The sequence below is a fragment of the Esox lucius genome, chromosome 1, assembly GCF_011004845.1.
Source record: "Esox lucius isolate fEsoLuc1 chromosome 1, fEsoLuc1.pri, whole genome shotgun sequence".
Lineage (NCBI taxonomy): Eukaryota > Metazoa > Chordata > Actinopteri > Esociformes > Esocidae > Esox > Esox lucius.
In genome coordinates, this window is record NC_047569.1 from 32,701,005 (window position 1) to 32,715,510 (window position 14,506).

A 14,506-nucleotide genomic window follows, 5' to 3' on the forward strand; every position below is an offset into this window, starting at 1 on the left:
GCCACCCGCGACCAATTCTTTTTCAGCCGCGACATTGTTTGAAACGTAGCCCAAATCGTGTGAAAATTGCGAATAGGGCAACCCTTGCCGAAAGAAACTCATCAAGAGCTCTTTATATGCATGTATGGATGAGGCCTAACCAGAGGTGGAGCTTAAATGTTTGCGATGACAGCCATGGCAGCCAATCACAGGGGCCATTGTTGCCAGATGCGGATGTTTCCAGCTAAGGTTGTATAGAAAAAGTAGCGTTTGTACTGTTTTTATGTGGAGCCAGCGGGTGATAACTGCAGTTAGGTATTGTTGTAGCCTAATAACAAGTGTCTGTCTGTTCATCATGGTACATTCAACTTTTTGGGGGGGAGTAGGCTGTTAAATATCAATATTATCAGCCTCTATCTTTTTGAGGGGGAATCACATAGTTAAGACTTGAGCGGCGTAGGGTTGGGTGGGGGCAGTTTGCACTGGATCCCGCCTCTGGGCCTAACTATCCAACCTCCCTTTGCTTTGCAATCACAGCTGGAGATACCATTGACAAAGACAAAGTGGTTGGCAGGTTAGCCAACATGAGGCGGAGGAAGATGGCATTTTAAAACAGGATGTTGAGTTGTAGTTCGTTCATCACCTTTTGGGGATTTTACTTGGTTGTGTGCATGGAATTCATAAATGGATAACATTAGATTTGAACATAGCTAAATCGCCAAACTGAGTGAAATATTTTTAGTTTTTGCCGGACCTTGTAAGCGGAGCCGACCCTAGAAGATCGAATGTTTCTGGCTGGCTTCCCCTTGTTAAATAGTGTAGTGGTTAGAGACACGGACCATGGAACTACCATTTTCATGAAAAAGCCTGTTATTGTCACCTACATTGATACAGTAGTTATTGTATCAACGTCATTCACGAATGGCTAATAAGCCAGCGGCAAAACCATAAAGTTCATAGATGCTATTTGTGGTGGAGGAACGCTTAATAAGAAAAGAATACTCATTTTAACACAATGGTTAATGGTGTCTAACGAAATATTCAAACTTGACGTAATGCGTGACAAAATGATACAATGTCAATACTGACACCCCCCAATTATGTACCCTGGTGGTGTAGTGGTTAAAGACACAGCCTTTCTCGTGGACAACTTGTGTTCGAATCTCGGGAGGGCGATGTTCAGCGCTTTTCATTGCAGGCCGGCTGAACCAGGCTTGCCTAACAATTAAATAGTTGTTAATTAAGAGTAAATAAGTCGATGTCATTACAGGCCCTCTTGGTCACCACCTATCAGCACACAGGGCATACCGCGGTGCCTGTGTTTTGTATGGTGCTTAAACTGTTGTTTACGCTGTGCCTGTTTTGTAGTGGTAGACAGCTGTGTCTAGTTTATCTATGAATCTAGGCCTAGCCTATTTGTGTGCTTAACAAGTGCTTTATGTACTTCCGGGGATAAATGCTTGATAGGTGCTGCTATCCATTTAACTCGGTTACACTGGCAACCCGTTTTAAATATTAAAAAGTGTTATATCTCTGCTGCGGGCAATCTGGAGGTCACGGACCCTACAGTAGGCCTGAGGGGTGGTGGGTGGGCCCCCCCCCCCCTCTGAGTCAGTTCCGCACCTAGGCTTGAGAGATTATGGGCATTAGAATCTTAACAGAAGTGCTGATAACGCTGAACGACGGACAATAGATAAGATGTGGTGGCCGTTACTGATAGGCCCAACTCAAGATGTCCACACCTCCTACTAGGAACTGGTCGTGTGACTGTCAGAGATTCTATCAATAGACACTTTTTGTTTAAGTAACCAGCGATGATGTATTTTGTGGGCGGAGCCGAACTGGTGGCAGAAAGTGACAGTAACCTCTTTTCAACATATAGGAATATGGATCATCATTACGCTTTCTCCAGTTATTTTGTAAAGAAAATGATAAAACCTGAGTATTTTGCCGTAGTAACTGACTCAGAGAAACGTGGAACTGCCATTTTGAAACCGTAAACTCAAGAATTTCCATCTACTCTAGGTGTTCACTGAACCCACTTTCTGAAATACCCCCTGTGTCTTTAACCACTACGCTTTCCAAACAGTGGGTGTTGTTGCACATGATACGTGTGTAGAGTTGTGGTGTCTGTTTACTTGTTAAACCAATGAGTTGAAAGTCCACGATTCTTGAAACTAGTTCCCTACATTAGCTAACATCCAAAACAACAACAGCGTTGTTACGCTACAGTACCTTCAACACATTAAATTAGAGATTACTGTAGATGGCTAGCTAATAGCTATACAGTAATTAAAACAATGTCTCCAATCAATCCATGGGTGGTTCCACTACGCTATGTGAACTATGCTGTTTAAATCGAAATTGAGAGGAGTATGTTTGTTGCATTGCATTATAACCATAAACAGTTTTACAGTAGGCTAACTACAATATAGTTCCTGAAGCTTGTAGCCAGCAACATTTTAGTCTATCCTGAACAAATCCTAATGCCTAATTAGTTTTTTTCCCTGGCATGGATCAAACAATAGTCACCGACATGGCAGTCCATGTCTCTAACCACTACGCTATTTAACAATGGGTAGTCACTCAGTCAGTCAGTCAGGCACTCACTCAACCACTCACTCAGTAAGAGACATTCGCTCTTCTTGGCTGGCCCCGCTTACGCGGTGCGGCAATAACATAAAACTAAGTAGAGGAAATCATGTCATAGAAAATTAAACATTTGGCAGATACAAAGTACTCCCTTGAATGTGAAACTATTGTCCACGTATACAAAAAGTTTTTGCACAATTGTTTAATCAGCAATCAATTCTTATTCATGCATATAAGAGGTCACCTATGAATTGCTATTGGCGAGAATGGACCAAACAAGGGCAAACGGGGTTGATTAGGTGAGTGGAATACACAGAACCACAATTTTAGAGGAAATTTGTGCCACATGGCCTTTCCATGAGTGAGGCTGGGCAGCGAGTCAAACCCAATTTCAGCAGATCTATGGTGGCATCAACAGTAAGAACATTTAAGAATGACAATAGATAAGACGCTTTATCACAGTTTATAGAGTACAATATAGGTGTAAAATACATTTTAGAAATGTCTTTGTTTTTGCAGTGATCTGTTGGCTTGATGTATTTTATTCTCTGTATACTGCATTTATAGAGGACAAAATGTAATATGTTTACATTCCTTTTACGGTACAAACTGTTATTACAGAGACCAGATATACCATACTAGGGTATTTACAAGTTGTAGTTAGTTGATATAAGTAGTGTAATGATTGATTAGAATAACTTCATATGTTGACAAATGTTATCCTTTGATGCAAATACTTGATTGTGTGTCCTGTATTTAATGATTTGCATATGAAATGTGTCATTCTTGCCAATTGTGATGTTTCTTTTGGAGCAGCATGTTAGCTATTTTGAAAACATGAAATATGCATTGGGCAAAGGTGCTCAAGCAATCAACAATAACTGTAGTAAGGTTTTCAACAAATTTCAACAAAGTTTTTGTCTGGAAACATCCAGATAAAGCAAAAACATACACAAAACCTTAGCAAGAGTGTTACAACTCGTCCAACTCGTCCTTTGAGAAATTTGTGCTGTGGGATGACAAGCCTTGAATTAGTCAAACATGAATTTGGGAATTTTCATTCCTGTATTAGATATTGTATGATTAGCTAATCCATGAATCCATTAAATATTTTACTAAAATATAAGGAGAGCAACGACCTGTGTGGGTATGTTTTGTTTGCTAACTTCATCAAAAAGATAGCTATGTGTTTATCCAATTATAAATTGTCTGTGTTCATTTCCTTTCTGGATGATCATGACGTAATCATGCTGTTGACAGGCGTCAAGGACTGAGCTGCACTCAGAGATGGCAAACTTATTTAAACAGAAATGTCAAGTGCAAAAGTGTGTTTTATGGAGCAGTACTGTAGGTGTGTCTGCACCGATACGCTGACCGTTTAAACCATAAAGGGCAAATTTTTCTTTCTTAATAACATTTACATTTTCTAATAAATGTCAAACCAATCCAAATCAAACTCAAGGGTCAAGAAGCATGTTTTGCATTCATTTTTGGACTATTAAATGCATTATATACTGTATACTCCATAAATAGCCATTATTTCCTGAATAATATATATGGTAGTGTGACTGCTTTCTTCTTTGGGGGTAATCAAGAAAACAGACATGTTATTGGCTATCTGGAGTGGACCTCCATGTCCATGCAGCTGGTAAGGTTGAAATGTTCCTGGGACTGGTAAAAAAAATTCTGGGTTATGTGGTGAAATAGTCTACGCTTCTAACTAGTGACCTGTGTTTTTGGCAGACATGCACCACCCCAAATATGTATCCATAGGAGCACTCCACAAGGTAGGTGTTACTCAAAATAAATGTTAACTTCAAATAGAATGTGTAAATATCACAAAGAAATATTAGGCACTTCACAATGAAGACTGCAATGTCCATAATACAGTATGTGTCATTGAGGACATTTGACCCCCAATATACACATAACTTCCCAAAGATGAAAAGGACCCCCCAACCCCCACCCCCCCAAAAAAAATATCCTAATTTGTTGGGCAGAATACAATCACAGCTGGAGATATGTGACCTTTTTCAATGAAAGTAGAGGAACCACTGAAGCACAAACAGCATTGTAAACACACACCTACTGTATCAGCCCTAACATTATGAACACTGACAGGTGAATTGAATGACACTGAAGATCTCCTTTGTTGAGAAAAAGGGCAGAGTACAGGAGGTGAGCCGAGGGTTTCGGGAGCAGCAGCCGAGGACGGATCATCATTGTACACCAGGACCTGAGACGGATGACGTACAACTACCCACCTCCCCCTTGGTGTTTGTCTATGAACCCAACAAAGACCCCAGTAAAACAGAAAACTTTCAACAGCTCTGTGAAGAAATGGGGAGGGCCTACATAGACCCCAAAAGAGGACTATGGGAGGGGTAATGGAGGGGACTTAAATATGATATTATGGTAAACCAATCATTGTACAGTTACGTAAAATGTGTACCTCCCTCATGAACCTCATGAATAAAAAACATTATAAAAGGGTCCGATAATGGGGCTTTTTTGCTGTTGGAGCGAAGACTCGAGGCTATTGGACTCTTGGCTATTGGACCCTCCAGGAACCCGGCGCTGTCTGTACTAGTGATTGACTAAATAAAGGTAGGAACTTGTAAAAGCTCTGTCTCCATCTTGGTCTCTGTGTGGGTGTGTGATTGTCAAATGCTTGATCATAAGTTACTCTGTCTCTGAGCCGCAGCCCTGTTTTTACTAGAGTTAGTAGTCAGTGAGATTCCGCGTACTCCATAAATAAATAAAAAATTGGACCTTGAGACGATATCAGTTCCCCGTCCAGGTCCCTTGCACTGAGAGAAAGGGGTACGCGATCGTTGGTGAGAGTGTGTTTGGTACTGGTTTGCTCCAAGGTGGCGTAAAAAATACATTAATTCTTTGAGGTGTTGGTTCTGGGTTTAATAAGTATTTTTGATAGTATATGTTAGGGGGAAAAAAAGTGGGTTGATTCAGGATTCATTCCTGAGAAGGAATGCAAATCTTGAATCCCCGCCATAAAAAGATCTGAACTCTGACCCCTTCTGAGCGGAGAAAGCACAGACTGACAGAAGATCAGCATTAGTTAGATGCGATTTTTTTAAAGAGGGTTTGTGAGTTATAACTGGGAAATACCCACACCTTGGCGAAAACCAGAACATAGTTTGATCCGACAGACGAGCTACTGTAGCTCAAACTGCTGAAAAAGTTAATGGTGGTACTGATAGAACGTTGTCACAGTGCATCGCAGTTTGTTGCGTATGGGGCTGCGTAGCCGCAGACCAGTCCAGACCACATGGCACCAAGATGCAATATGGGAAAGAGGCAAGCCGGCGGAGGCAGTGTGATGCTTTGGGCAATGTTCTGCTGGGAAACCTTGGGTCCTGCCATTCATGTGGATGTTACGTACTACTTACGTATTCATTGTTGCAGACCATATGCACCATTCATGGCAACAGTATTCCCTGATGGCATCGGCCTCTTTCAGCAGGATAATGTGTCCTGCCACAAATCAATAATGGTTCAGGAATGGTTTGAGGAACACAACAACGAGTTCAAGGGGTTGACTTGGCCTCCAAGTTCCCCAGATCTCAATCCAATTGAGCATCAGTGGGATGTGCTGGACAAATAAGTCCGATCCATGGAGGCCCAACCTCGCAACTTACAGGACTTAAAGGATCTACTGCTATCATCTTGGTGCCAGATATTACAGGACACATTCAGAGGTCCAGTGGAGTCCATGCCTCGGCTGTTTTCCCGGCAAAAGTGTTACCCACACAATATTAGGCAGGTGGTCATAATGTTATGTATATAGAAATCAATATTCAGTTATTTTATTTATCATCTGTATATACCTGTAACTATTTACTACAACCATTATTGTTACAATACTGTTTGGACAGTAGCTAATAATATAAAAAACTTTGTGTCTAATTTCTGTGTGTAACTTAATTATTTTTACTTTGGTTTAGACTTTGTTAATTATCTTTCTTTGTTTCTGCTTGTTTTGGCAGTGTAAAAATGTTTTCCTATGAAAATAAAACCCTTTCAATTACAGGGAAAGTGACAGAGAGAGAGAGAAAGAGTGAGAGCGTAGCAGTGAGCCTGGGCTGGAACAAAATTGAAAGCAAGTGAGAATTTGATATTTTTATAACCTCTGACATAGAATATGTGTTGTTGATCTTCCAATCAGACAATAGACCTACACAGGACATAATCTGCTGAAGTCAGGTTGGGGGCGACAGCCACTACAATTAAACCTTTATTTTGACATGGAGTTACGGGTGAGACCATCTTTTAATAACAATGAGCCCTGTAATTACAAACGTAAGCACATCAATACACATCAATATACACTTGTGCATCACTATACACAATCAATACATGATGAGCGAAACACAAAAGATCTACACTAAAAGGGTCCTCAATCAGCAATCTGAATTGCCTTCAAGTATTCGGAGGTTAGTCAAGGGGCAAACAAATGAATAAAATAGAAGCACAGGTACCTGACGTAACGGAGACGGTACTGAGAATAGTTTAAGCGATGTCCTCTGGTAATCCTGTGAAAGCTTAAAGATAGCAATCAATCCGCTTTGTTCATTAATTAGGAATAACTATTGTAAATTTGTATTTATTGCTGCTTGCCTTTCTTTTAAATGTTTAATTTCATACATTTCTGAAAATGCATTCATGAGGTCTCTGTCTTTTACAACACATGAATAAATCAATATACACTAGGCACATCAATCTATCCATCGCCACTCTAGACATGATCTTGTGTGGGAGTATGGTAAGGCACAAGTTTAATACAATATGACTCCACATGCATCACATTTACAATCTCTATAGAATCTAGACTTGTGAATCTATTTCTGAAAAAACCTTTGGATGAGATTACTTTAGAAGATCATGACCTAATTTACTTTTGAACAGCTCTTACATCAAACAAATTAACATACTGTACCTCTTTACTTAAATATGCATTCCAGGATTTCTGTCCACTGGTTGTAAAAGTGGCACTGTCGAGCCAATAAGGGTTCTGTATTATGTGATTAATGAACAGAGTACAATAATAATAACAGTGTACTGCTTTACTTACACTTACAAAACAGTTGTAGTATTTGAGTAAAAGGGACGCATTATGTTCTGTAATGTCACTACAACAAACATTATTGTTCAAGTAACTTCAATCATTGCAGTTCAGAGGATATAATGCATTTTAATGTAAAATAATTCAAATAAAATAAAACTCATTCAACACAACATAGTGATAGACAGGTCAATTTACTTTTTGGCACAAATTGTTTTCGTAGAGAACATGCAGAGACCAATATCAATATACCCTGGCCTTCCTGTTTTGGAAAACCGAATATATCATATATTTCCGAAAGCTATATTGGTTGCCCTGTTCACTTCCATTGTAGCCTGGAGACAGGTTTCCTTTAAAAAAAAGAACAAAAAAACATGTCTAGAGTCCAGGATTATGTTAGATAATCTGAAAAAAGGCCCCAGGTTCAAAAATAGTGAACCTTTCCTTTAAAGTTTAGACATTCATTCAGTGTGGATAATTTGATTTTAGGAAAGAATGAAACAGCGCACAGAACTAGGATTGAACATGGAGATATTGAGTCCACAAATGAAACCCACAATGCCATAGCTTGCAGTAAGCTGACTAGAAGGTAAAAGGCAGGGGATAGCCTGCAGAGATGCCGATGTGACATGTCTGACCGGATATGGGAAATGTTACATTGTAGGTTTGAGACATGTTTTAGGGGGGAGAGCATGTATACATAGATGCAACGTTTTTACGTTATTAACATCCCTGAAGGGGTGTGAGAGAGAGGGAGGGTGAGAAGGAAGAGGCAAGAGAAGGAGGGTGAGGGATAAGGAGGGAGGGAGGGAGGGCGGCAGATAGAGAGAGGGGAGAGACTGTGGGGACATCTACACAATCTCTATCTTCAATCATTTCCCTTTAAATGCCGTGAGTGAAGGACTGTTCTCATTCATTAACTCCATGACCGTCTGTGGCCGCCTGCTCGCCCTCATTCCCAGACCGTCTACCGGAGAAGGAGAAACGGGCAGGCTCGCGCCACGGGGAGAGAGGGCAGGAGAGAGGAGAGGAAGGAGGAGAGGAGGGAGACAGTCACAGAAGTGTAGAGACGTGACAGCCAGAGGAGACTCGTATCACCCTTCTGGGAAGCAAGACAGAACAAGTAGGTTGCTCTCTCTTATTCCTATACACCACACAAACTACACACACCACACACAATGCGCAACAGTTGTACACACAAACACACAACATGCACAACGTTTCATTTAATCAAAAAAACAATTATGTTTGAAAATGTACAGTTCTTATTTTGAATGTTTATTTGTTCGGCTGATTCGATTTGATCTGGTATTGGGTTTGACATATAATGTATAACAGTTCTAAATAGCTCAAAAAGTATAATTTATTGCAGTTGTTAATAATATGTACTATTCTCAGGAACAGATTAAAATTGCTAAACATTTGTACATTGCTAAATTGCTAAAACAAGTGTAGGATTTTGTTTTTATATTTTTTGCAGTATGTATTTTCCTTGTGCATCATTTGTTGTCTGTCACCCAAATGTAGTACATCAGAGTGTTCTGTAATGACTTTGGAACCTAACAGCAGCAGGTCAAACGATTAAATGTGTTTCAGGAGCAATTTGACTGGTATCTCATTCACTCACTTTGAAGAAAATAAAGCAGTTATTTCACAATTTCACAGTTGAAATAGCATCCAGTACTATACTGAAATACCACTTGCAGGGCTACACTCACCCAGGCACCCTAAATTCTAATGCTGTTTCACTAATTGAGATATCATCCTGAGCTTTTTGGTGAGATTAGTGTAAACACATATTGTCTCACACGCTCTCAGCTTCTGCAGCATATCACAGAGGCTATGTTTATTCGCGCAGCCCAAAAAGAGCTTTAGCCACGCTGTTGGCATTCATCTGATCTAATTGGTCAAAAGACAGATTTGAGGTTAAAAATCTGATTTGGTTGGCCCGTGGAAGTGGACTCGACAGCTCATGGATATCTCTGCACCCATGGGACTGAATTGCAGAAATGACGGTTGGGTGTCATTTACAGATTCGTTGCATTGTGTCGCATGTCATGTCTCAGAGCATTGCTCTGGCTACAGATTCCCTGCCTCCTTCCTCATCACCTGTTGATTTTCTACAGGGACAGATTTTTGTATTGTATTTTCCCCTCTCTGTTCTGCTCACTTTTCTGTCTCTGTCTTCCTATCTCTTCATTTCTTGCCTAATGCATGTGGGCAATCAAATCACATCAAATTCTTCAAATAGCAGACATTGAATCAAATGATTCATATGATATTTATTCAATGGAATTGTTATTGACAAGCTGCATTCTCCCTAAAAGCCATTTAATGAATCCCACCAAGCGGATATTAAATGGGTGGTCTTTGGGTGGGGTGCAGATGGCCTCTGTTTTGCATTTAGAGGATTCTCTTCTCTCATCAGGGCCCAGAAATAAGTGGCTGTAAGGGCTTCATCAAGTGCTTGGCAACAGCGTTACCTGGGAAGCGTATCCGAGGATGCGAGCTATGGGTGTGGCTTTATTTGGGTGAAGTGGGTGGTCACGATATTTTAAGACACTGGACAGGAAGACACAAATGCACACATTGACCTTTTGACTTTGTTGCTTTAATTAACTCTGTTTAGGATCTACAGAGCAGTTAGCATCTACAGCAGCTCATACAGGTCACGGTTAATAACAGATTGTTGTTGAAATCTGAGTGATGTGGTGCTATGGTTGTCTGGTGAACTTCTTGAAAACATGTTGAGATCACTTTTACTCAAATAAAAACTTTACCAGCTGGTCGAGAAATTAGAAGTGAGTCATAAAAACAACAGCCTTTTAGAACGTCAGTTTGCATAGCATTTTTTCCTAAATTCAACATTACATACATTACTTGACATAATGGAGTAGATGTGGTTTAACCAATTGATTTGTTGACCACAATTCAATAAAATGTACCAACCTAATAAAAAAAATATTTCATACATGTGTATACCTTATGTTGACTGATCAGTCATTTTATCGTGCACACAACCTATAACTTTTGAAATTCCAACTGATTATTTATATATTCATACTTTTCAAGGGCTCAAGAAACATGAATTGTGCTATATTTATGTGTCAATCACCAACTGAAGTAATGTATGGTATTCCATTCTTTGACGACCAGGTTTTGTAAAACCCTTTGAGTGGGCCAAGTTTAAGTGCCTCAACAGAGAACTGCAGCAACCCAAAAGGACACTAATGAACTAGAAAATGATACAGAGGCCTGGAGATGTTGACCGATGGGGACACAGATAAATGGCTTTTCATTCTTGATTCAAAACCTTTTCTTCAGGGAAATATTAATGCTTATGCATCCTCCTGTCTATAGGGCAGTGGTGTGCTGAGATGGATCCATTCCTGGAGGATGTCCTGAAGGGAGCCAACGTTACTGGAGATCTCTCCTTGAACGACAGTAACAACCCACTAGAAATGTTCTCAGGCATGCAGCTGCTACTGCGTTTCAAGCCTCTTTTCCTGCCCCTCTACTGCCTCCTGGTGGCTGTGGCCAGCATCGGCAACTCCATCCTTCTGGCCTGCATTCTGACTGACAAGAAGCTCCATAACGCCACAAATTTCTTCATCGGCAACCTGGCGTTCGGCGACCTGCTGATGTGTCTGACCTGCGTCCCACTGACCGCCTCGTACGCCTTCGACAGCCACGGCTGGGCCTTCGGGCGCCCTCTCTGCCACCTGGTGCCCTTGCTACAGGCGGCCACAGTGTTCGCCTCTGTGCTGTCCCTCACGGCCATCGCCGTGGACCGCTACGTGGTGGTGGCCCACCCAGTGCGGAAGAGGATCTCCGTGCGGGGCTGCGGGGCGGTTGCCGTGTGCGTGTGGGTTCTGTCCCTGGGCCTCGCAGCCCCTCCGTCCCTCCACACGCGCTACCTGGACCTGAGGTCCCGCGGCGTGGAGCTGGTGGTGTGTGAGGAGTTCTGGCCCAGCTCCGGCCAGCTCAGGGTGCTCTACTCCTGCTGTGTGCTCGTGGCCTCCTACATGATCCCCCTGCTGTCAGTCAGCGTGTCCTACTGTGCTATCACCGTGCACTTGAGACGCCACTCGCTCCCCGGGGAGCCCTCACACTGCCAGCAGCGCTGGAGCCAGAGGAGGAAGAAAACCTTCTCTTTGCTCGTGGCCTCAGTGCTTGCCTTCGCCCTCTGCTGGCTGCCCCTGCAGGTGAGAACACACACACGTGCACACACACACATACACAAAAACACACACACCCACACGGGGTATTCACAATAATAGCCCACTGCAATTTCTTGATTATCAACTCATCTACTTTCCTGATATTTTCTTCAACCTTATTTCAGTCAGCACATTTACCAGAGAACGTGTGACAGGGAAACTTTTTTGGGTCGGTTACAAAAAAAAACTATTTCCTAACGACTGCGCCTCCCGACGGCGCGTGTCTCCCCACAGGTGCTGAACCTCCTCCTGGACCTGGATCAAGACTACCGCATCGTGGGAAAGCGCTATGTCAACGTGATGCAGGTGTGCTGCCACCTAGTGGCCATGAGCTCTGCCTGCTACAACCCCTTCATCTATGCCTCCCTGCACAGTAAGGTGCGGCTGCGCCTCAAGGGCTACCTGTGTCCTTGCCACCAGCAGGAGCTGACAGAGGGCCACCTCCTCTCCCACCGTACCTCCAGAAACCCCGCCACCTGCCTCAGCCTTCTCTCTGAGGGACCCCCTCCCAACAAGGAGACCCCAGGGGGCGCAGCTCTCGAGGCGGAACCCAACAATTACAGCACCCTCTGAGGACGTCGGGGGAAAAAACAGCACGGTTCTTTCGGAGGGGTCAAAGGTTATTTACCACAGCGGTGGCCATTAGCAATGTTTCATCTGCTCAGTCACAGCAGGTTTATTGACAGCCTGCCACTCTATAGCACCAGGAAGTGGGGGGTGGGTGAGATGGAGCTAAGACTCCCTCCAGCGTGACAGGACCACTGATGGGATCTGACGACAGTTCGCCCTCTGGATCATTCATTTAGTCTGCCTTGGTTGTCACTACTGCATTCTTTCTCCCAATGGCCAGGTCCCTCAGCTGGCAAACTGTCACTACTGTCTGTAGTGAGATGGTTACAGTCCCACCGATATGCTGAGGAGAACATCCTGATCTGAAGTCCTCGGTCTCTGAATGGATTACCCTAGAGAAATTGGTAGAGGCTCGCTCTTTTTTTCTCCCTTATAACTACAGTGGATATGAAAAGTCAACACACCCTTGTTAAAATGCCTGGTTTTTATGATGTAAAAGAAAGAGACAAAGATAAATCAGGTCAGAACATTTTCCACCTTTAATGGGACCTATAACATGAACAATTCAATTGAAAAACAAACTGAAATCTTTGAGGGGGAAAAATAAAAAACTCTCAATAAACTGGTTGCATAAGTGTGCACACCCTTAAACTAATACTTTGTTGAAGCACCTTTGATTTTATTACAGCACTCAGTCATTTTGGGTAGGATTCTATTAGCATGGCACATCTTGATGTGGCAATATTTTTAAAAGCGCAATACTGCAAAAGCGCTCCAAATCTGTCAGATTGTGAGGCCATCTCCTGTGTACAGCCCTCTTCAGATCAACCCACAGATGTTCAATTGGATTCAGGTCTGGGCTCTGGCTGGGCCATTCCAAAACGTTAATCTTCTTCTGGTGAAGCCATGCTTTTGTGGATTTGGATGTGTGCTTTGGGTCATTGCCGTGCTAAAAGGTAAACTTCCTCTTCATCTTCAGCTTTCTAATGGACGCCTGAAGGTTTTGTGCCAAAATTGCCTGGTATTTGGAACTGTTCATAATTCCCTCCACCCTGACTAATGCCCCGGTTCCAGCTGAAGAAAAAAAGCCCCAAAGCATGATGCTGCCACCACCATGCTTCACTGTGGGTATGGTGTTCTTTGGGGGTTGATGTGCAGTGCTGTTTTTGCGCCAAACATACCTTTTGGAATGCGTAGCACGCAGCCAGTACTTGCCAGAAATTCCTGCAGTTCCTTTAATGTTGCTGTAGGCCTCTTGGAGGCCTCCCTGACCAGTTTTCTTCTCGTCTTTTCATCAATTTTGGAGGGACGTCCAGTTCTTGGTAATGTTTGTTTTGCCATATTTTCTCCACTTGATAATGACTGTCTTCACTGTGTTCCATGGTATATCAAATGCTTTGGAAATTATTTTGTACCCTTCTCCTGACTGATATCTTTCAACAATGAGATCCCTCTGATGCTTTGGAAGCTCTCTGCAGACCATGGCTTTTTCTCTGAGATGCAACTAAGAAAATGTCAGGAAAATCCTAATACAACAGCTGAACTTTATTTGTGATTAATCAGAATCATGTGTAATGACTTCTATTTAACATGAGTTTGAATGTGATTGGTTAATTCTGAACACAGCCACATCCCCAATTATAAGAGGGTGTGCACACTTATGCAACCAGGTTATTGTAAGGTTTAAATTTTTCAGTTTTCCCCCTCGAAGATTTCAGTTTCTTTTTCAATTGAATTTTTCACATTATAGGTCACATTAAAAGTGGAAAAGGTTCAGAATTTTTGTTTCTTTGTCTCATTCTTTTACATCACAAAAACCTGGCATTTTAACAGGGGTGTGTAAACTGTTTATATCCCCTGTATCTGTTCTCTCTCTGAATTTTCTTGTCACTTTTATTTAGATGTCATCTTTTTCTTTTGACCTCTAGGCCTCCCTACCCTATATACAGTGTCTTTCAGTCTTGGCTGCAAGAAGTGCTTCTCCAGACCAGTAATGATAAGGTGTGTTGGATCAGTCTTGAAGAGCACCTTGGAACTCAATTGTTAGGTGTTTTCACTCTAG

General features: G+C 42.2%; 1 protein-coding gene across 2 annotated transcripts; it reads left to right on the forward strand.

The window, feature by feature from the left end:
• Window positions 1-6,628: 6,628 nt before the first annotated feature.
• si:dkey-202l22.3 (7 transmembrane receptor domain-containing protein) lies at window positions 6,629-12,900 on the forward strand. Of its 2 annotated transcripts, XM_034287445.1 has the most exons (4): window positions 6,629-6,695; window positions 8,617-8,777; window positions 11,015-11,859; window positions 12,109-12,900. In XM_034287445.1, the coding sequence occupies exons 3-4, from the start codon at window positions 11,032-11,034 to the stop codon at window positions 12,445-12,447; spliced, it is 1,167 nt and encodes a 388-aa protein (XP_034143336.1). In that variant the 5' UTR covers window positions 6,629-6,695; window positions 8,617-8,777; window positions 11,015-11,031; the 3' UTR covers window positions 12,448-12,900. The 2 variants fall into 2 exon arrangements, with proteins under 2 accessions (XP_034143336.1, XP_010871288.3); XM_010872986.3 differs by lacking the exon at window positions 6,629-6,695 and having other exon boundaries at window positions 8,467-8,777.
• The last annotated feature ends 1,606 nt before the right edge of the window (window positions 12,901-14,506 follow it).